The following is a 24203-nucleotide window of genomic DNA, read 5'->3' as shown; positions in this document are numbered from 1 at the left end:
AGTCCACCCAAACCCATGTCCATTGAGTCGGTGATGCCATCCAACCATCTCATCGTCTGTTGTCCCCTTCTCCTCCTGCCCTCAATCTTTCCCAGCATCGGGGTCTTTTCCATAGAGTCAGCTCTTCGCATCAGGTAAGCCCACAGCAAACATTATACTCAATGGTGAAAAACTGAAAGCATTTCTCCTTAAATCAGGAACAAGACAAGGCTGCCCACTCTCACCACTACTATTCAACACTCTCACTGTTCGCAGATGACATGATCCTCTACATAGAAAATAAAATAAAAAGTAAAACTCTCACTGTTTGCAGATGACATGATCCTCTACACAGAAAACCCTAAAGACTCCACCAGAAGATTACTAGAGCTAATCAGTGACTATAGTAAAATTGCAGGATATAAAATAAACACATAGAAATCCCTTGCATTCCTGTAACTAACAATGAGAAAACAGAAAGAGAAATTAAGGAAGCAATTCCATTCACCATTGCAACAATAGAGTGCCTGATGAACTACGGAATGAGGTTCGTGACATTGTACAGGAGACAGGGATCAAGAACATCCCCATGGAAAAGAAATGCAAAAAAGCAAAATGGCTGTCTGGGGAGGCCTTACAAATAGCTGTGAAAAGAAGAGAAGTGAAAAGCAAAGGAGAAAAGGAAAGATATAAACATCTGAATGCAGAGTTCCAAAGAATAGCAAAAAGAGATAAGAAAGCCTTCCTCAGCGAACAGTGCAAAGAAATAGAGGAAAACAACAGAATGGGAAAGACTAGGGATCTCTTCAAGAAAATTAGAGATACCAAGGGAATATTTCATGCAAAGATGGGCTCGATAAAGGACAGAAATGGTATGGGCCTAACAGAAGTAGATGATATTAAGAAGAGGTGGCAAGAATACACAGAACTGTACAAAAAAGATCTTCACGCCCCAGATAATCACGATGGTGTGATCACTGACCTAGAGCCAGACATCCTGGAATGTGAAGTCAGGTGGGCCTTAGAAAGCATCACTACGAACAAAGCTAGTGGAGGTGATGGAATTCCAGTTGAGCTATTTCAAATCCTGAAAGATGATGCTGTGAAAGTGCTGCACTCAATATGCCAGCAAATTTGGAAAACTCAGCAGTGGCCACAAGACTGGAAAAGGTCAGTTTTCATTCCAATCCCAAAGAAAGGCAATGCCAAAGAATGCTCAAACTACCGCACAATTGCACTCATCTCACACGCTAGTAAAGTCATGCTCAAAATTCTCCAAGCCAGGCTTCAGCAATATGTGAACTGTGAACTTCCTGATGTTCAAGCTGGTTTTAGAAAAGGCAGAGAAACCAGAGATCAAATTGCCAACATCCGCTGGATTATGGCAAAAGCAAGAGAGTTCCAGAAAAACATCTATTTCTGCTTTATTGACTATGCCAAAGCCTTTGACTGTGTGGATCACAATAAACTGTGGAAAATTCTGAAAGAGATGGGATTACCAGACCACCTGACCTGCCTCTTGAGAAATTTGTATGCAGGTCAGGAAGCAACGGTTCGAACTGGACATGGAACAACAAACTGGTTCCAAATAGTTAAAGGAGTACGTCAAGGCTGTATATTGTCATCCTGCTTATTTAACTTATATGAAAGTACATCATGAGAAACCCTGGGCTGGAAGAAGCACAAGCTGGAATCAAGATTGCTGAGAGAAATATCAATCACCTCAGATATGCAGATGACACCACCCTTATGGCAGAAAGTGAAGAGGAACTCAAAAGCCTCTTGATGAAAGTGAAAGAGGAGAGTGAAAAAGTTGGCTTAAAGCTCAACATTCAGAAAACGAAGATCATGGCATCTGGTCCCATCACTTCATGGGAAATAGATGGGGAAACAGTGGAAACAGTGTCAGACTTTATTTTTTTGGGCTCCAAAATCACTGCAGATGGTGACTGCAGCCATGAAATTAAAAGACGCTTACTCCTTGGAAGGAAAGTTATGACCAACCTAGATAGCATATTCATTACTTTGCCAAGAAAAGTCCATCTAGTCAAGGCTATGGTTATTCCAGTGGTCATGTATGGATGTGAGAGTTGGACTGTGAAGAAGGCTGAGCGCTGAAGAATTGATGCTTTTGAACTGTGGGTGTTGGAGAAGACTCTTGAGAGTCCCTTGGACTGCAAGGAGATCCAACCAGTCCATTCTGAAGGAGATCAGCCCTGGGATTTCTTTGGAAGGAATGATGCTAACGCTGAAACTCCAGTACTTTGGCCACCTCATGCGAAGAGTTGACTCATTGGAAAAGACTCTGATGCTGGGAGGGATTGAGGGCAGGAGGAGAAGGGGATGACAGAGGATGAGATGGCTGTATGGCATCACTGACTCAATGGACGTGGGAGTTCACCCAGATGGACAGGGAGGCCTGGCATCCTGCAATTCATGGGGTCACAAAGAGTTGGACACGACTGAGCGACTGAACTGACTGAAAGAAACAAAAGACCTATATATAGAAAACTATAAAACACTGATGAAAGAAATTAAGGACACAAATAGATGGAGAAATATACCATGTTCTTAGATCAGAAGAATCAATATAGTGAAAACGAGTATGTATCCAAAGCAATCTATAGATTCAATGCAATTCCTATCAAGCTACCACTGGTATTTTTCAGAGAACTAGAACAAATAATTTCACAATTTTTATGGAAATACAAAAAACCTCAAATAGCCAAAGCAATATTGAGAAAGAAGAATGGAACTGGGGGAATCAACTTGCCTGACTTCAGACGAAACTACAAAGCTACAGTCATCAAGACAGTATGGCACTGGCACAAAGACAGAAGTATAGATCAATGGAACAAAATAGAAAGCCCAGAGATAAATCCACACACCTAGGGACACCCTATCTTTGACAAAGGAAGCAAGAATATACAATGAAGAAAAGACAATCTCTTTAACAAGTCGTGCTGGGAAAACTGGTCAACGACTTATAAAACAAACTAGGACACTTTCTAACACCATACATAAAAATAAACTCAAAATGGATTAAAGATTTAAATGGAAGACCAGAAACTAAAAACTCCTAGAGGAAAATATAGGCAAAACACTCTCTGACATAAATTATAGCAGGATCCTCTATGACCCACCTCCCAGAGTAATGGAAATAAAAGCAAAAATAAACAAATGGGACCTAATTAAACTTAAAAGCTTTTGCACAATGAAGGAAACTATAAGCAAGGTGAAAAGACAGCCTTCAGAAAAAGAGAAAGTAACAGCAAATGAAGCAAATGACAAAGAGTTAATCTCAAAAGTATACAAGCAGCTCATGCAGCTCAATTCCAGAAAAATAAATGACTCAATCCAAAAATGGGCCAAAGAACTGAACAGACATTTCTCCAAAGAAGACATGCAGATGGCTAACAAACACATGAAAAGATGCTCAACGTTACTCATTATCAGAGAAATGCAAATCAAAACCACAATGAGGTACCATCTTAAGCCTGTCAGAACGGCTGCTATCAAAAAGTATACAAACAATGAATGCTGGAGAGGGTGAGGAGAAAGGGGAACCCTCTTACATTGTTGGTGGGAATGCAAACTAGTACAGCCACTATGGAGAACAGTGTGGAGATTCCTTAAAAAAATGGAAATAGAACTGCCATATGACCCAGCAATCCCACTGCTGGGTATACACACTGAGCAAACCAGAGTTGAAAGAGACACGTGTACCCCAATGTTCATCGCAGCACTGTTTACAATAGCCAGGACATGGAAGCAACCTAGATGTCCATCAGCAGAAGAATGGATAAGAAAGCTGTGGTACATACACACAATGGAATACTACTCAACCATTAAAAAGAATGCACTTGAAGCAGTTCTAATGAGGTGGATGAAACTGGAGCCTAGTATACAGAATGAAGTAAGTCAGAAAGAAAAACCCCAATACAGTATACTAATGCATATATATAGAATTTAGAAAGATGGTAATGATGACCCTATATGCAAGGTATCAAAAGAGACACAGATGTAAGGAACAGTCTTTCAGGCTTTGTGGGAGAAGGCATGGCTGGGATGATTTAAGAGAATAGCATTGAAAAGTGTATATTATCTTATGTGAAACAGATCGCCAGCCCAGGTTCAATGCATGAGACAGGGTGCTCAGGGCTGTTGCACTGGGATGACCCTGAGGGATGGGATGGGGAGGGCGGTGGGAGTGGGGTTCAGGATGGGGAACAAATTTACACCCATGGCTGATTCCTGTCAATGTATGGCAAAAACCACTACAATATTGTAAACTAATTTGCCTTCAACTAAAATAAATAAATTAAAAAAAATAGAAAACTGACTTTTTCCAGTCCTGTGGCCACTGCTGAGTTTTTCAAATTTGCTAGCATATTGAGTGCAGCACTTTCACAGCATCATCTTTTAGGATTTGAAATAGCTCAACTGGAATTCCATCACCTCCGCTAGCTTTGTTCATAGTGATGCTTCCTAAGGCCCATGTGACTTCATATTCCAGGATGTCTGGCTTAGGTGAGTGATCACACCATTGTGATTATCTGTGTTGTGAAGATCTTTTTCATATAGTTCTATGTATTGCCATCTCTTCTTAATATCTTAATATCACTTGGCATAACGTCCTGCAGATTCTTCCATGCTGTCACAATTGGCATGATTTTCTTCTTAGTTTTTTTTAAGGCTGAATAATATTCCATTCTTTGTGTATATAGGCTTCGCTAATAGCTCAGTTGGGAAAGAACCTGCCTGCAATGCAGGAGACCTTGGTTTGATTCCTGGGTTGGGAAGATCTGCTGGAGAAGGGATAGGCTACCCACTCCAGCATTCTTAGGCTTCCTGGTGCCTCAGCTGGTAAAAAATACACCAGAAATGCGGATTTTTCTTTATCCAGTCATTTGTTGATGAACTCTTTGTTGTGTCCATCTCTTTGTGACCCCATGAACTGCAACATGCCAGGCTTCTCTGTCCTTCACCATCTCCCAGAGCTTGCTCAACTCATGTCCACTGAGTCAGGAATGCCATCCAACCATCTTGCATCACGTGGCCAAAGTGTTGGAGCTTCAGCTTTAGCATCAGCCCTTCCAATGAATATTCAGGACTGATTTCCTTTAAGATTGACTGGTTTAATCTCCTTTCTGTCAAGGAGACTCTCAAGAGTCTTCTCCAGAATCACAGTTCAAAAGCATAAATTCTTTGGCTCTCAGTCTTCTTTATGGTCCAACTCTCACATCCATACATGACTACTGGAAAAACCATAGCTTTGAATAGACTGACCTTTGTCAGCAAAGTAACGTTTCTGCTTTTTAATGTGCTGTGTAGATTTGTCATAGCTTTTCTTCCAAGGAGCTGCTGCTGCTGCTAAGTCACTTCAGTTGTGTCCGACTCTGTGTGACCCCATAGACGGCAGCTCACTAGGCTCCTCTGTCCCTGGGATTCTCCAGGCAAGAATACTGGAGTGGGTTGCCATTTCCTTCTCCAATGCATGAAAGTGAAAAGTGAAAGTATAGTCGCTCAGTCGTGCAGGACTCTTAGTGACCCCATGGACTGCAGCCCACCAGGCTCCTCTGTCCATGGCTGCAGTCACCATCTGCAGTGATATTGGAGCCCAGAAAAATAAAGTCTGTCACTGTTTTCATTGTTTCCCCATGTATTTGCCATGAAGTGATGGGACTGGATGCCATGATCTTAGTTTTTTGAATGTTGAGCTTTAAGCCAACTTTTTCACTCTCTTCTTTCACTTTCATCAAGAGGCTCTTGGGTTGTTTTTATATCTTGGGTTGTTTCTATATCTTGGTTATTGTGAATCAATGAATATGGACATGCAGCTATCTCTTCAAGATCGTGACTTTTTTTTTTTTTTTCGATTTTTTGGGGGAAGAAACCCAGAAGTTGGATTTTGGACCATATGGTAGTTTTATTTTTAATTTTTTGAGGAACCTCCATACTTATCTCCATAGCTGCAGCACAATTTTAAATTCCCATGAACAGGGTACTGTGATTCAAATTGTTTTACAACCTCACCAAAACATATCATAAAATTTATTTGTGTTATTATTAATTATCAGCATAACAAATGTTTGTAGGTAAGAAGAACAACAATCTGAATATAAAAGCCATTAATTCAACAAAAAATAGGGATGAAAAGATAGCAAAAGGATGCTAAATCTATTTATAATAGCAAGAGCATCAGTAGATATCCTCTTATTCTTCACACTAGTAAAGCAATTATCAGATGAATGACTTTGGGAGCTCTTGTTCTAATGCCTGTCAGTGAGCTAACTGAGTTTGGGGGAACCCCTTTGCCCAGAGAGACAGGCTGAATCCTAATTCATTTTCTCTACAACCTGTGTGAGTATGAAATTAAACGTTTTGTTTCACTAAGCCACTGAGATTTCAGGGTTTATTTCGTACCAAAGCCCAGCCTAGCCTCTTATAAAACTTACTGCTGGAAGTGGGGTGCAGCCATTATAAAAATCCAAATTCATACCACTTGAGACCTAGGTAGGAGGGATCCCTGCTCTTGGTCCAAACTTAATAGGACATTGCATATTACACACACACACACACACACTTTTCCTCATTTTAACCATAGCACAGGTTTAATGTGACCCACAACACTGAATATCTGCCTCTTTTGCCACATGTTTTAAAGCAAAAGGCTTCTGTATCTGAATGGTAAAAGGCTTGTGAATATTGTTGCTGATGACACTAGAGACAGACACCACTTCAGAGTCCAAGAAAGAGTTGAACCATGGAAGTGCTTAGGTTAAAAGATTAACTTGTCAAATCTTTCATTTCAGCATGAAAGCAGTAAATCCATGAATAATATAATATTGCTTGGAAGTACTACTGAAGATCTGTTTCATCACTTCTCCATATTCCCTGATTTCAGTTATAAAGGAGATATTTTGCAATGGTAACAAATTTCTATTACTGTTGAGTAGGGATATGTGTAGTTCTTTTTGTCACCTAAGTGAAGAATGACATCAGTTCTTCACATTGGCCACTAGATGGGCATAAGCACCAGAATGGTAAATAATCTTGTATTTATAAAAATATTTAAGAAGACAATTAAATTTCCAAAAACATTAAAAAATATTTAAAATACTTAAAATTGAAGACCATTTATTATAACTTTAACCCAAACCCTATATATTATATCTATAAAATTATAATTTTAATAGAAAGTTTTGATGATTTCAGAAGAAATGAAAATTTAAATAACATCAATGAAAATGAGCAAAATTATTCTGACCAAATCCAAATCTGAGCAGATTAGATGAAATCTCTGAAACCACATATTCTTTACTAAATGAAAATTTAACTACTGAGCCACCAATGACATGTGGGCTTCCATTTTTATACTTCTTCTAGGTCACAAATGTTAGTGGTGAGTTTGCCTGAACTATGTTGGCAACTACAGTTAGTTGGCAAGCAGTGAGACTATTAATGGCAGGGGAATGATGGCAATCCATGTGATTCAGAAACAAAATATCTGAAAAAAATGTGATCTATTATTCAGGAGGCAGATCATAAGTTGAAGCTGACGCTGAGGTCAGTAAACTGAACATTGATAGTATTTGGCGGTTGTTCTGTAGGTTCAACAAGTTATCAGAAAACACTGGCAAGTTTGGAAGAAGAAAGAGAGAGTCAGGAAATGTGGGGCTTTTGAGGAATGGAAAAGAAACTGCTTCTATATAGTATATATAATAAGATTTTAAAAAGACTTTGAGAGACCAATTCTGTAAAACTTTCATATGATTAAAAAGCCTCAGGGCAAAAAGCAGTCTATGACTCCCAGGAAATCCTCTTAAGTTTTTAAAAATTGCCTTAGCAAATGGAACAGGTTCAGACTGTAGCAATTTCCCCAAAATTCATGTTTCAAGGATATTGCCATTAAGATGAAAAATAAAAGCACCAGGGTGAGAAACCAAAGAAAGATTCAAAAACTTCTCCAAGCTGCACTTTAAGCATGAGTATTGGTACTTGGAACTGATTGGAGGAATAAGGCCAAAAGACCTTCAGAGTTCTGGAGACAGATGTATTCCCAAAGATATTGTGAACCTGTTATGAAAAAGCAAACGAATGCAAGGTATCTTAAATGACACTCAGACCTTACTGTGGGCAGAAAGCAGTCTGAGAAGGCTATATAGCCCTCAAAAGAGCAGAATTCCCAAAGTCCACTTCAGATTGGTTCAAGGAGAATTATGGATAAGGAAGGATATTTTCAAAGAAGATAGAGACCACAGAAAACAATGGGCAAGGGAACTCCTACCACCTCTAATCAAATAACTTTTCTGGCTTCCTGTATAGCAGATCTTCTAACACCTGCTCTAAAGATTTCAGAATTGCTCTGAACCAGTGTTTGCTGTGTGGTTCCCACTTGTTCGTTTTCTGAATGGATAAATGTTAGCTATAGTCTGGTCTATGTGTTATCATTGCATACTGTTTATGTGCGGGACAGACAGTCACTAGGCCAAGAGTATCCACAACGATCCACCACCCGCCTTGGCCCCACCAAACCTGCGTAAAAGGGAACTAAGTCTAGGCAAGCGACAGCTTCAAGTTTCCTTTCTCATGCACCTTGGAAGAGACAGCTCGGTCAAGGCGTAATTTTTAGATGCATGCTGAAAGTTCCAGATTGAGTTCATACAAATGAGTCCATGAAACTCATTGCCCAGATACCTTGGGATGAACCAGAGAAGAAAGATCCTAGCCTAGATTCTTCCTCACCATGTATTTCATGTCGGCTGCTGGGGGCGAGACGTTGGTCCGCGCTTCATTGTGCAATCTGAGGCACTCCTCTATAAACCTATCATTCGTGATGGAGGGAGCTTTGGGTGGCGATTTACTGGCTACCAGACAGAGACCTAAGGTCCACAAATAGCTCAGTTTCTTCCTGAGAATCATGGTGCGACGCAGAAAACGCTCTGCTTCGCAGACTCGTAACGGCTCAGTCTATCCGACTTTCCCAGCCCCTGGCTTCCTGCCTCTTCCGCCGGCTCTGACTTCCGGCGAGGGCTTGAGACCGGTGTGCGCATGCGCGCAATAGGGGGCTCCACGCAGAGGGGCGCGACAGACGGCTAGTTCGCCTGTACAGAAAGTCCTAGGCTGCAGGATAAAGCCTTGAGTCGCTTTGTGGTGCAGTTTTACCCATTCAAGCACCCATTCAAGGTGCTTTCTGGGGATCCAATCCGGAATCACTGCAGAGGGGGCCTGGATTGTAAACCAGATTGCAACACGCAGGCAACACATCTATGGAAAGGGGCAACATGTATAGGATGCCGACAGTGGACCGGGCCTGTGCAAGCAAGGCCCTGTAGAGTGGTCGATTCACAGATTCAGCTTCGGTGTGGCTTTAAAAAAGTTCATTGTTTGGTATAAACTTCAGCATTTTATTGTGCGTTTCCTTAGAGACTGGCAACAAAACTCGAATAGGCATTTTAAATACTTGATGACATACAGATCCTAATTACCATGTCAAACACTTAATTATTTAATAATTTGCTTCTGTTTTCTCAGCTGAAGAGACTGACTGCCTCAAACGATGAACATAGGCATGTGGAACAGTGGACAAAATCGTTCCTTTTTTATACGTAAATGTGGAACAGAGCTACCGTTTAGAGGCTAGCAAACTTAAGTTAAAGGACTGCTTTGGTTGGGATGCTGAAGACTAGGACAGAATACAACTGATTGCTTGTTTTATCTACGTTGTAATAGGAATCAACTTCATTTGGCATAGTGTTTTAAATCCATTATATGTCATACTGTTATTCAATAAGAAACCAGCATTTTATACCGTGGCCTTAGATGATATTTAACAATATTTCTGTGTTTCAAACAAGTGTCTTTATTTGATTATTTGAGGTTGTTTATAATGCCATTTAATTCAAGTGAACACATATATTTACATTTACTGATATTGTAGTCAGTTGACTTTGCCACTGAAAGAAAAAAATTGGTACAACTAGTTATTTGTTAAAATAGAAAGCAGAAAATTAAATTATAAAATAGGGGAAAAGAAAGGATTCTAATGAAAATTTAACAGAGCAATAGGTGGGTTTTTAAGCTTTTTTTTTTTTGGTTATTGATTACATTACATTTGTGGTCAGAGAATATGAACTATGTGATATAAAGCCTTTGCTGTTGGAACACAGATGAAAAAATAGATAAAGAGAATAACAAGTCAAGAAGTATCCGCATATACGTCCCAGAACTTGTGTATAACAGAGGTGGCATTTCTGATGAGTTTCGTGATAAGGACTTAAAAAATTTCTCATATAATTACTCATCCCAGGTGGTGCCCGTGGTAAAGAAACTGCCTGCCAATGCAGGAGACATAAGAGACACAGGTTCAATCCCTGGGTCAGGAAGATCCCCTGGAGGAGGAAATGGTAACCTACTCCAGTGTTCTTGCCTGGAGAATTCCATGGACAGAGGAGCCTGGTAGGCTACAGTCTATAGGATCCATAGGGTCGCAAAGAGTTGGACATGACTGAAGCGACTTGTTATGCAGTGTGTGTATATTGAAAAATATAAGACTTAATCTCTTCCTTACACAAAAACAAATTCCATATTAAGCCTTAAATGTGAGAAAAACCTCTACAGGAAATAAGAGAGTATTTCTGAATATTTCTAGAATCTTATATCATGCCTCTGTGTATATTTATCTTCATATTCAAACACTTAAATAATATTCTTAACACAGCATCCAGAGTGATTCTGTTAAATGTAAATCAGATTATGTCACCCCACTGCCCAAAACCTTCCACTTTATGACTCCCATGGCACTCAAAGCAAAATCCCAAGTCCTTACATTAACCATCAAGATCCTGAACAATGCATCCCAGCTCTGATCTCATCTCCTACTTCTCTCCCCTTCGCTGTCTCTATTTCACACAGTTTGGCTCCTTTGTTGTTTCTGGAAAAAGCTAAGATGCTCCTGTACCGGGGCATTTGCTCTTGTTTCTTTTGCCTAAATTCTTTCCCCAGAAAGTTACATGACTCGTTTATAACCTCTATTAAATATTTGCTCAAAGAAAGTGAAAGTGAAGTCGCTCAGTTACGTCCGACACTTTACGACTCCTTGGGCTATAGCCTACCAGGCTCCTCAGTCCATGGAATTTTCCAGGCAAGAGTACTGGAGTGGGTTGCCATTTCCTTCTCCAGGGGATCTTCCCAACCCAGGGATTGAACCCAGGTCTCCCACATTGCGGGCAGATGCTTTATCATCTGAGCCACCAGGGAAGCCCCAAAGTATATCTTATCAAAATATACTTTAGAAGGTAGTTTTGCATTACCCATTCTATACCTATCACTTCCTATTGGTCTTTTTTTCTGCTTTATATTTCTTCATAATCCATATCCTCACATTTTATGATGTAATTTATTTATGAATATATTATTATCATCAGTTCAGTTACTCAGTCGTGTCCGATTCTTTGCAACCCCATGGACTGCAGCATGCCAGGCTTCCCTGTCCATCACCAACTCCCAGATGATGTCATCCAACCATCTCATCCTCTGTCCTCCCCTTCTCTGCCTGGCTTCAATCTTTCCCAGCATCAGGGTATTTTCCAGAGTCAGTTTTTCACATCAGGTGGCCAAAGTATTATTATCATGAAAGTGAAAGTGAAAGTGAAGTCGCTCAGTCGTGTCTGACTCTTTGCGACCCCGTGGACTGTAGCCCACCAGGTTCCTCTGTCCATGAGATTCTCCAGGCAAGAATACTGGGTTGCTGTTTCCTTCTCCAATTATTATCATATTCCCCCTCAATTGAATGGGTAGGGATTGCTTGTTATTATTTTGTAACTACTGTACGCCCAGCATTTCAACAGAGGAGTTCAATATTTCATGAGAAAATTAATAAATGAATCCTTTAAGACTCAAATTAAATATTAGCTACTTTTATGAAGTCCTCTAGTTAGAAGGAATCTCCTGTTATTAAAACAGGTAAGCTTCCTGTATCTTATTACTTTATTTCTCTTTTCCCCTCTGCATTAGTCAGAGTTGTCCAGAAAAAACAGAACCAATAGGACAACCTCTCTTTACACATACACATACACACAGAGATTTTAAAGAACTTCTCTTTACACACACACATACACACAGAGATTTTAAAGAACTGGCTTACACAATTATTGGGGCTGGCAAGACCCAAATCTGTAGGGCAAGCAGACACGCTTAAGATTCAGTAAGAGTTGATGTTGCAGTCTTCAGTCTGCTAGAAACTCAGGCTGAATTTTCATACTGAGCTCTGGAGGCAAAATCCAATCATCTTTGGGAAACTAGGTGTTTGCTTTTAAGGCCTTCAACAGGTTGGATGAGGCCCATCCATACCATGAAGAGTAATCACTGTACTCAGAGTCTATTAAATGTTAATCACATCTAAATGCTATCCTCATGAAACATCTATATTCATGTTTGACCAAACAACTGGTCACCACTGTCTAGCCAGGCTGACACATAAAATCAACCATCATACTTTCTTATTCTTCTAAACACTTCATGTGCCTATCTTATTACTTTATTCTTCTTTCTTCCTCACATACTGGATTCAATCAATTTACAAATCCTGTTGGCTCTACGTTTAAAATAATCCAAAAAAAAAAAAAATCTCAATATTCAGAAAATAAAAAAAAAAAAATCCAAACACTTCTTCCCATGCTATGGACACCCAACACCTTGGTTAGAACCACAATCATCTCTTACTGGAATAAAGGTAGCAGTATCCTTTTTCTCGGCATCTGTGTATTCATTCTTGCTTCATCAAAATTTATTTTCCATAGAAAAGCCAAATTACTCCTTTTAAAACATAAGTAACTAAGTAAGTGTTAGTCGCTCAGTCGTGTCCAACTCTGTGACCCCATGGACTGTACAGGCTTCTCTGTCCATGAGATTCTCCAGGCAAGAATACGGGAGTGGGTTGCCACTCCCTTCTCCAGTCATCTGTTGATGGACTCATTGTTGTGTCCTTCTCTTTGTGACCTTGGACTGCAGCATACTAAGCTTCTCCATCCTTTACCATCTCCTAGAGCTTGCTCAACTCGTGCCCATTGAGTCAGGAATGCCATCCAACTATCTTGCATCATGTGGCCAAAGTGTTGGAGCTTCAGCTTTAGCATCAGCCCTTCCAATGAATATTCAGGACTGATTTCCTGTAGGATTGACTGGTTTAATCTCCTTGCTGTCAAGAAGACTCTCAAGAGTCTTCTCCAGAACCACAGTTCAAAAGCATCAGTTCTTTGGCTCTCAGTCTTCTTTATGGCCCAACTCTCACATCCATACATGACTACTGGAAAAACCATTGCTTTGTCAGACCCCTTAGACTCTAGCCTACCAGGCTCCTCAGTCCATGGAATTTTCCAGGCAAGAGTACTGGAGCGGGTTGCCATTCCCTTCTCCAGGGTATCTCCCCAACCTAGGGATTGAACCTGGATCTCCTGAATTGCAGGCAGATTCTTTACTGTCTGAGCCACCAGGGAATCCCAAACATAAGCACCCTCTTTTCAAAACCCTCTAATGACTTCCTGTCACACAAATCAAATTCAAAATCTAGATATGATCCACAAGGCTATGCTGAATCTAACCATGGCTGTTCTCCAGCCCCCAACCTCCATTCTCCCCTGGCTCACTCTGCTTCAGCTCCATCCATCAGCTTGAAAGGATGCCCTCTCCTCATGCCTTTTGCACTGACTGTTCCCTTTGCCCGAGAATTCCCCTCAGTGAAACCATACTTGATCATACAGCATCTCCTACTCTTAATGTCTATCTCATTGACCTCTTATATTTTTCTTCACTGTATTAGTTGTTATCTGACATTATTTATTTATTTTTGTTGCGTCTATGAGATTGTAACCCTCACTAAAAGAGTGGCTTTTTTCTTCCCTGCTATATACATAAATATATATATATATATATATATATATATATATATATAGCACCTAGAATAGGTACTGAATCCTTATGCCCTCAGTAAATATTGTTTAATGAATTAATGAAGAAATGATCACTCTTTAGCTTACTAAACATGTTGTATATAATTGTAAGCTTCTTTAGAAACCATATCTTATTTGTCAAACACATACTAGGGGCTGTAAATACTTTAGACTCAATAAATAATTTAAAAGGCAATCCTGGATAGACATATATACACTACTTTTTCTAACATTGGGTATATATAATTGCAGATTGTAGTTCAATGGATGCTTTCTGAGTTTCAAATACATTCTATTTTGGATCTGCAAACTATTGAGGTTAACATGTGACTAATTTTATTTTGTGTAAAAAGAAATTAATTGGCAGTAATAACGAAAGAGCTTTTGTAATGAATTGTTTTGAAAACTGGCAAAAAGTACAATTTATATGATCAACCCATCATCCAAAGTTCTTGCTTCTATACTAGATGTTTTCTGTGTCAGAAATACTAAAGTAGTTTAGGTGTACTAAACCGAAGTGTTCAGAGCTGGAAAGAGACATCTTAATGTTATTTGCTGAATATCTATTTGTGGAATAGGCAGTTAGGGACCAGAAGTTTTGGTCTTTGATAATGTTTTGAAAGTTTTTTGTTCTTTTTTTTCTTTTTCCCCAGTTTATTTTTGTTTTTCTTTTTCTATGGGAGTAATAGGTGGATGAATTTTTATAGATCGGGAAGAAACAGGAGTGATTACCTCATACCTATTGATTTCACTCATTTCATGCTTTAAAAATGCATTTGTATTTTCTCTTACAAAATGATTCTAACTTGCAAAGTTAGACACATACATTTGGAGGGGAGCAAATTTTGAAAAGATAGCAGATTAGAAAAACAACTCCATTTTATGGGAAGAACTGGATTAAGTTTAAAAAGATTTTAGTTCTGATTTGGGTATCTGACACTTGGAAGTTTAACTCAGGAGAGTTACAGCATGTTAGAGTAGATTGAAATCTTAGACATATCTCAAACCAGACCTGTCGTTTTACCGATGAGGAGCCGATGCCTAAAGACATTGTGTGCAGAGCAAAGAATAAAAAGAAAGCTTCCTGATTCCTAGGCTTTCATCAGTATTTTAATTTGTAATTATATATATATATATATATAATTATGTAGTGATCATATATGTATATGTGCGCTGCTGCTAAGTCACTTCAGTCGTGTCCGACTCTGTGCGACCCCATAGACGGCAGCCCCACTAGGCTCCTCTGTCCCTGGGATTCTCTAGGCAAGAATACTGGAGTGGGTTGCCATTTCCCTCTCCAATGCATGAAAGTGAAAAGTGAAAATGAAGTCTCTCAGTCGTCCCCGACTCTTAGCGACACCAAGGACTGCAGCCTACCAGGCTCCTCCATCCATGGGATTTTCCAGGCAAGAGTACAATGGGGTGCCATTGCCTTCTCCTGTATATGTGTAAATGTCCACATATTGAAAGTAGTATCTTTGTCTCTCTCTTATACTGCAGTCTTGTCTTTTTAAATAATTGCAAGCTCCTGGAAAGCAGACATTCCAGAATACGCTTAAATTTCTTTCCTTCTCAAAACATCAACCGGGGAGCTGAACCCTCGGTCTGTGCCCTATAAAATATGTTAAACAGAATTCACTTTAAAGAAGAATTGCACAAACCGCCGCCGGGCCGACTTTGGCCCTCTTCCGGCGCAGTACAAGAGCAAAGAAGTGCGTCCGCGCAGCTCTCTGCCAAGGCTAGAAACGCGCCGGAACTGGTCTCCTAGGATGCCTGGACGCAGAACAGCTCTGCTGCTTTTGCGCGAGTCCCACTAGGGGTCCGGAGCTCCTGTGGCACATGCCAGGCAGAGGAAGCAAGGGCAGAAACAGCTGGGGGCCGGTAGGTGGGGCCAGCGGAGCCGGGGCCTTGGCCAAAGATCTATCTCCTTGTCCCCGGAAGTGAGAGGGGTCCCGGCCCGGCGCGCAGAGGCCTGTTGTCAAGGCAACCTACAGACGCGGGTCTGAGTTGGCCAGAGCCTTTGCTGAGAGCTGTCTCTTTTGTGGCTCCTCCCCTCTGAAACGGCCTCAAGGGAGTTCTCTCGGTGGAATTGCTTTAGTATATACCTTTTCCAGCTCTCCCATCTTGGACTTGCTCTTTCCCTGGATTGGTTGCGTCATGTCAGGTTGGTTGCCGCTTGAGTCCTGCCCTAGTCCATGAATCTCAGGTAGGAAGAGGGTGCTAGTACATTGCAGGTGCTCTTAAGTATAATCTCAGCTTTCTGGGGAGTGATGTGAAGACAGTTACTCTGCTGTGTTTGAAATTAGGAATGATCCTAGGTTCCATCAGACACCTGGATCTTTATCCCCTGGGCTCTGAGGTGGACTTGATCCTCACCTGCGTGGAGTTTAAATATGAAATTGTATTTACACATCTCTTTTCCTCTCTCCTTGCTTATGGACTGGATTTGATCAATTTATCCTTTGCTTTTCACTATGTTCTGATTTGATATAAGCAGCCTTATAGCCCCTAATACCAAAAGAGAAGTGATGATAATTGGAGCTGGACAAAATCATCTTTAAAAATGAGGGAAGTGGGGGGGGGGGCGGTGAGTTCAGTTCGTTCTGGTAGCACAAAAGCTAACATGGAAAGACATGGTTCTATTAGTTAACAACCCATCATTCATTACATGCTAGAAATAACATCTCATGACTTGGCAGCTGTTTGGGTGGAGACAGAAGCCATCAGACCTTGCTCTTCTCTCCTCTTGCTACCCTATCCCCAGCATACCCCAACTACATATTCAGCGCTTAGGGCAAAGACAGCCCTTGGTATGCAATCCAGGATTTAGCTCCAAGCCACTTGTTTGAAATGCTGATTCTTTTACCACCAAGTTTAGGTTTCTGGGCTTCCCTGGTGGCTCAGATGGTACAGCCTCTGCCTGCAATGCTGGAGACCGGGCTTCGATCCCGGGTCTGGAAGATCCCCTGTAGAAGGAAATGGCAACCCACTCCAGTACTCTTGCCTGAAGCCTGAAAAATTCCACGGACTGAGGAGCCTGGTACATTACAGTCCATGGGGTCACAAAGAGTTGGACATGAATGAACCACTTCACTTCACTTTAGGTTTCTGGTTTTCCTTAGTCTGTGCAGCTAATTCCCATCCCCTTCCCTATTGCTTGTACCGGAAATGGTGTTGAAGTGAAATTCAGGTCTGAAACCTGTGTGACTTCAAACTCTGCAATAACTAGCAAATAATTTGGCAAAGTAAAATTCATTTTTCTGGGTCTGATAGTCAGAAGATTGAGCTGTTTTATCAATGCTGCTGCTGCTGCTCTAAGTTGCTTCAGTCGTGTGCGACTCTGTGCGACCCCATAGACAGCAGCCCACCAGGCTCCCCCGTCCCTGGGATTCTCCAGGCAAGAACACTGGAGTAGGTTGCCATTTCCTTCTCCAATGCATGAAAGTGAAAAGTGAAAGTGAAGTCGCTCAGTCGTGTCCAACTCTTAGCTACCCTATGGACTGCAGCCCTCCAGGCTCCTCCATCCATGGGATTTTACAGCTAGTAATTGTTATTCTGAAATAACACATATCTGAATTGACTGAATTCACTTTAACAAATATTTAAGCTCCTACTATTTTCCTGTTAAGTGCTGAGCTATAGGGTGAGGAAAACCAGTAGTAATCTTTGCCTTTTTGAGGATTATAGTTAGAGTGGTGAAGAATCATAGCTACTCTTCTTTATGCTTAATACACTTTGAACACCTTATCTAATTTTTTGAAGACAGAATTTGTAGAGGGGCATTATGATCATGTCATAATTAAGTGCAGAGGTGTGAAACTAAGGATATGTTTCAAATGTATTCAGGTATTTGATTATGCATTAGTTTATTTATTGACTTTAGTAAGCATCTGCTATATTAAAGGCATCAGATACTAACCTTCGTGGTCTTGATTGTTTATTTGGGAGATAAAAAAGAGCTAATTACAGTGAAGAATGATGACTGTCATGCCTGGGGAAAGGAACAAGGAGACCATGGGCATTTAGGGTATAAATTTTGTTGTTTTTATTATTTTCACGTACAGCACGGTGACTTAAAGTGGCCTATAGTGATATAATGTTGTGCTGTGCTTCAGTCGTGTCCGGCTCTTTGCAACCCTATGGACTGTAGCCTGCCAGGCTCCTCTGTCCATGCGTTTCTCCCGACAAGCATACTGGAGTAGGTTGCCAGGGAATCTTCCCCATCTAGGAATAGAACCTGCGTCTCTTGTGTCTCCTTCATTGGCAGGAGTGTTCTTTACCACGAGTGCCACGTGGGAAGCTGGACAATAATGTTACTAAGGTGTAAATAATGTGAGGCTGATGTATGGAGTTAGTCAGGTAGCTGATTGTTTAGCATCTCTGTTTCAACTCGGTTTGATGGTCCCTATCATCCTGGCAAATACAATAGCGCTTGCGAAGTGACTGAAAGTGCTGGGTCTTCTTTGCTGCTCAGGCTTTTCTCTGGTTCTGGTGAGTGGGGGCTGCTGTCTGGTTGAGGTGCACAGGCTTCTGTCTGTGGCGGCTTCTCTTTTGTGGAACATGGGCTCTAAGGCATCTGGATTCAACAGCTGTGGCATGTGGGCTCAGTAGTTGTGGCTCCTGTGCCCTAGAGCATAGGCTCAATATTTGTGGTGCATGGGCTTCATTGCTCCATGGCATTTGGGATCTTCCTGGATCAGGAATTGAACCTGAGTCTCCTGCATTGGCAGGCAGACTCTTCACCACTGAGTCACCAGAGGAGCCACAAAGTTTCTTCCTTCTGAAAGCTATCTCTGAAAAGAAAGCCATTTGCTAGTGCTGTCAGGGTGTTCTCAAATCTAATGATCTGGGATGCTTTCAGAATAAGTCTGCTGTTGATTGGTAAATCTTCCTGACTTTGCTCATGCAGCAGAACCCCAGGCTTAGGGCAAGGGAGTTTTTGGAGAGAGGGCTATGGAAATGGGTGTCAATGGGGAAGATAAACAGCCAAGAGTCGGATGTGACTCAGCAACTAAACAACAACAACAACAGCAACATGAATAGAAGAGAGTTTTATTTGAGTCAAAACTGAGGACTATAGTAGGTGGGGCTTCTTGGGTGGTGCTAGTGGTAAAGAACCTACGCGCCAATGCAGGAGACCTAAGAGGCATGGGTTCAGTCCCTGGGCCAGGAAGATTCCCTGGAGGAGAGCATGGCAACCCACTCCAATTTCTTATCTGGAGAATCCCATGGACAGAGCAGCCTGGCCGGCTATAGTCCATAGGGTCACACACAGTCAAACACAACTGAAGTGACTAGCATGCACGCAGGAGGACTATAGCCTAGAAAACATCCTCTCAGATAGCTCTGAGGAAATGCTCTGGAGCAGATGGGTTTTCAACACAGTTTTATATCTTGTCATAACAAAGAACATCATAACAGGAGTACATTTACATTCCTTCAAGGTTTCAAAAAGTCATCTACACAGTGAGTATCACCTGGAATGGGAGCTTAATTGTTGAAAGTACAAGTCAACGCTGCTTAAAATCTTAGCTCCTATCTGACCTGCACATCCATCTTCAGATCTTTCTTCCTTTTATAAGGTGATTAATTGGGTCCCCTGGATAATTCAGGATAATCTCCATATTTTGAAATCCTAACTTAATCATATCTGGAAAGCTTTTCACCGTTTAAGGTAACATACTCACAGAGTCTGATGATTAGGACATGAATGTCTTCAGGGGGGCCATTGCTCAGACTAATATTTACCCCATAAATGTTGTCCCACATAATGTAGTTGCCTCACAGAAAGTTGATTTTGGTGAAAGACGGAAAAGTGATTAACCACCTGACTTCTTTCCATGTAATATTATTATGCAATTTGTATGACTTATTTAAAATTAGAATAAGAATTATAATTTTATATTGTTTTACCTTTTTCAAAGTATGCTGCTTGGTAAAGACATGAACTTGAATGGATTTGTAGGTTAAAGGAGTTGCTGCTTCTCCTATAACTCAAACTCAGCCATTCTCTGGAAGAAAGAAGCTACTACAAGTATGTATGCTATATAATTTTCCTCTTGTAGGAAGATTCATTAAATAGTTTTCTGACTCCTTACTTCGTGTTTTTATGATAATTCATCCCCCCAAATATTTAGAATTAATACTTAGATTTGAATAACAGAAAAAATTGAAGATAATCATTACTTGAAAATTGATCATTACTTGAATGTTTTATTTTTAATTAAGCTTAATATCAATGTTTTCTTATTATTATTTAAGAATTGTCTATGTATGTCTGCATACATATACAATATAAAAATTAAAAAAGGAGAAAGAAGAAGAAAATAATCAATATATATTTTGTGTTAGGTAGGTAGGAAAAGAATCTGGGCTTCTATTGTTAGGACTTTCACTCTTTTCAACCTTCATAATATCACTACTGTATATTATTGATTAGGTGTAAGTGTAAAGCTACTTTGTCCCTGTAATCACCACAGAATTGAGCAAACATAAAATTTAGTTTAGAAATACATAACATTGATATATATTTCCTTGCTATTCTTACTGTTTCAAATATTGAATGCCTACTTACTGTTTATCAGCAAACACAATAAATGTTTCAGCAGTTTACTTTATTCTTCAACAAACCTTTGAGTTAGGTATTATTATTAACCAACCCTTCTGTATTTTTATCTATCTATTTACTTGGGAAAAGGAAGGATTTATTACTTGCAGCAAGTAAGGAGAAGAGTAGGGACCTTTTCCCAAAGCAGAGTCTCCCTGAACTGCAAAACTGGGGAAGTTTTAAGCTCAGGGTCCATGCATGTTCATGATGGGGCTTGAGCAGAGGAGAATTAAGCATAGACTCAAAGGTTGACAGAGTCCAGGCGTTACTTGACTAAAGTCAGAAGGGTCAACAGCATCATTCCATCCTCCACCTCGGTGGGGGCCTTAGTTCCAAATAAACCTGATTAGTTTAACATTCCTCTCTGAGATGTTTCAGGGTTCCTTCCAAGCATCCAGAGTTAATTGGAGGCTGGTGTCAGGACTCGCTAAAGCTCAGGTTCTTTATTTCTGGTTGCAGAAAGAGTTTAGGGAGAGACAGAGTGATAGGTAAGACGTTGATTTATTTAGAGGTACGCATTCCATAGAGAGAATGTGGTCCATCCCCACAGGTAAGGGTGGCCCAGGGAGAAGCACATTCCACAGAGTGTGGATCATCTCCCAAGGGGACAGGCCTCACCTGCTTTCAAATATGGAAGAGCTGAGGCTCCTAGAGATTAAGTGACTCATCAGGATTTTGAACTCAGTTCTGACTTCAGTATCTGAGCTCCTTCCTTTGTGTTCAGCCATCTCCCTTATATACATGAGTGACAGCTTTGAGGTTTTTATGGTTCACAATATTATGAGTTAAATCTGAACTATTTGATAATTTTAATCAAAGCAGCCCTTCTTGGGAGAGGCTATACAGGTGTAAGTTCAGAGAATATGTGGCAAATCTCTGTACATTTTATGCAGTTTTGCTGTGAACCTAGAACTCCTCTAAAAAAATAAAATGCATTAAAAACGAATTGGATAAAAAAAAATGTTGGTTACAAAAATATCCAACTTTTAAAATAAAAATATTTTTGGCTTTATGGGCTGCACAGTGTCTCCATTTTGCAGTTTTTTTGAGAAAACATAGGCAATTTGTAAATAAATGAGCGTGGCTGTGTGCCAATGAAACTTTAGCATAAAAACAAAGCTGAGTCTAGATTGCTGATCTCTGGCCTAGGGATTTGCAAACTATAATTTATCTTTATTCTGGATTGGCTAGCACAATTTTATTGTAACTAGACAGGAAAGATAACTGCCATTCTGAAATATTTATCCCTACACAAGAGAAGACACTATACATGGACATCACCAGATGGTCAACATTGAAATCAGATTGATTATATTCTTGGCAGCCAAAGATGGAGGAGCTCTATACAGTCAACAAAAACAAGACCAGGAGCTGACTGTGGCTCAGATCATGAACTCCTTATTGTCAAATTCAGACTTAAATTGAAGTAGGGAAAACCACTAGACCATTCAGGGATGACCTAAATCAAATCCCTTATGATTATACAGTGGAAGTGAGAAATAGATTTAAGGGCATAGATCTGATAGATAGAGTGCCTGATGAACTATGGAATGAGGTTCGTGACACTGTACAGGAGACAGGGATCAAGAACATCCCCATGGAAAAGAAATGCAAAAAAGCAAAATGGCTGTCTGGGGAGGCCTTACAAATAGCTGTGAAAAGAAGAGAAGCGAAAAGCAAAGGAGAAAAGGAAAGATATAAGCATCTGAATGCAGAGTTCCAAAGAATAACAAGAAGAGATAAGAAAGCCTTCTTCAGCGATCAATGCAAAGAAATAGAGGAAAACAACAGAATGGGAAAGACTAGAGATCTCTTGAAGAAAATTAGAGATACCAAGGGAACATTTCACACAAAGATGGGCTCGATAAAGGACAGAAATGGTATGGACCTAACAGAAGCAGAAGATATTAAGAAGAGATGGCAAGAATACACAGAAGAACTGTACAAAAAAGATCTTCACGCCCCAGATAATCATGATGGCGTGATCACTGACCTAGAGCCAGACATCCTGGAATGTGAAGTCAAGTGGTCCTTAGAAAGCATCACTACGAACAAAGCTAGGAGAGGTGATGGAATTCCAGTTGAGCTATTTCAAATCCTGAAAGATGATGCTGTGAAAGTGCTCCACTCAATATGCCAGCAAATTTGGAAAACTCAGCAGTGGCCACAGGACTGGAAAAGGTCAGTTTTCATTCCAATCCCAAAGAAAGGCAATGCCAAAGAACGCTCAAACTACCGCACAACTGCACTCATCTCACACACTAGTAAAGTAATGCTCAAAATTCTCCAAGCCAGACTTCAGCAATATGTGAACTGTGAACTTCCTGATGTTTAAGCTGGTTTTAGAAAAGGCAGAGGAACCAGAGATCAAATTGCCACCATCCGCTGGATCATGGAAAAAGCAAGAGAATTCCAGAAATACATCTATTTTTGCTTTATTGACTATGCCAAAGCCTTTGACTGTGTGGATCACAATAAACTGTGGAAAATTCTGAAAGAGATGGGAATACCAGACCACCTGACCTGCCTCTTGAGAAACCTGTATGCAGGTCAGGAAGCAACGGTACGAACTGGACATGGAACAACAAACTGGTTCCAAATAGGAAAAGGAGCACGTCAAGGCTGTATATTGTCACCCCGTTTATTTAACTTATATGCAGAGTACATCATGAGAAACTCTGGGCTGGAAGAAGCACAAGCTGGAATCAAGATTGCTGGGAGAAATATCAGTAACCTCAGATATGCAGATGACACCACCCTTATGGCAGAAAGTGAAGAGAAACTCAAAAGCCTCTTGATGAAAGTGAAAGTGGAGAGTGAAATAGTTGGCTTAAAGCTCAACATTCAGAAAACAAAGATCATGGCATCTGGTCCCATCACTTCATGGGAAATAGATGGGGAAACAGTGGAAACTGTGTCAGACTTTATTATTTGGGGCTCCAAAATCACTACAGATGGTGACTGCAGCCATGAAATTAAAAGACGCTTACTCCTTGGAAGGAAAGTTATGACCAACCTAGATAGCATATTCAAAAGCAGAGACATTACTTTGCCAACAAAGGTCAGTCTAGTCAAGGCTCTGGTTTTTCCTGTGGTCATGTATGGATGTGAGAGTTGGACTGTGAAGGCTGAGCACCAAAGAATTGATGCTTTTGAACTGTGGTGTTGGAGAAGACTCTTGAGAGTCCCTTGGACTGCAAGGAGATCCAACCAGTCCATTCTGAAGGAGATCAGTCCTGGGTGTTCTTTGGAAGGAATGATGCTAAAGCTGAAACTCCAGTACTTTGGCCACCTCATGCGAAGAGTTGACTCATTGGAAAAGACTCTGATGCTGGGAGGGATTGGGGGCAGGAGGAGAAGGGGACGACAGAGGATGAGATGGCTGGATGGCATCACTGACTCGATGGACGTGAGTCTGAGTGAACTCCGGGAGCTGGTGATGGACAGGGAGGCTTGGCATGCTGTGATTCATGGGGTCGCAAAGAGTCGGACAAGACTGAGCGACTGAAATGAACTGAACTGAACTGAACTGATGGCCTCATTATTAGATAGATTTTAATATGTCTGTTAAAACATTTTCTTGGGAATAATAATGATCATGATGACAATGAAAACTACAGCTATATTCTATTTAGATAATCTGTCCACAGAGAACCCCATGGACA

The 24203-nt window shown here is 40.6% G+C and overlaps 2 protein-coding genes across 3 annotated transcripts in view; one reads left to right on the top strand and one right to left on the bottom strand.

Annotated features, from left to right (window-relative positions):
* GLIPR1L1 (GLIPR1 like 1) overlaps positions 1 to 9018 on the bottom strand; it is a 42203-nt gene extending 33185 nt beyond the window's left edge. Inside the window, 1 exon segment of the mRNA NM_001076357.2 lies at positions 8728 to 9018. Coding sequence (NP_001069825.1) covers positions 8728 to 8904 — 177 coding nt within the window. The 5' untranslated portion in view covers positions 8905 to 9018.
* A 6488-nt stretch (positions 9019 to 15506) lies between these two features.
* The window catches only part of CAPS2 (calcyphosine 2), a 50830-nt gene continuing 42133 nt past the window's right edge, over positions 15507 to 24203 (top strand). The window contains exons 1-2 of one of the 2 annotated variants that reach the window (XM_003586036.6): positions 15507 to 16095; positions 19856 to 19965. The gene's annotated coding sequence lies outside the window, so the exon portion shown is untranslated. The remainder of the gene's footprint in view (positions 16096 to 19855; positions 19966 to 24203) is intronic. The other variant, XM_059886813.1, reaches the window with a different exon arrangement.

The sequence above is a fragment of the Bos taurus genome, chromosome 5 (genome assembly GCF_002263795.3).
Source record: "Bos taurus isolate L1 Dominette 01449 registration number 42190680 breed Hereford chromosome 5, ARS-UCD2.0, whole genome shotgun sequence".
In the NCBI taxonomy this organism is placed as follows: Eukaryota; Metazoa; Chordata; class Mammalia; order Artiodactyla; family Bovidae; genus Bos; species Bos taurus.
The sequence above is the reverse complement of the archived record's forward strand: the minus strand, read 5'-3'. Positions and strand labels throughout refer to the sequence as shown.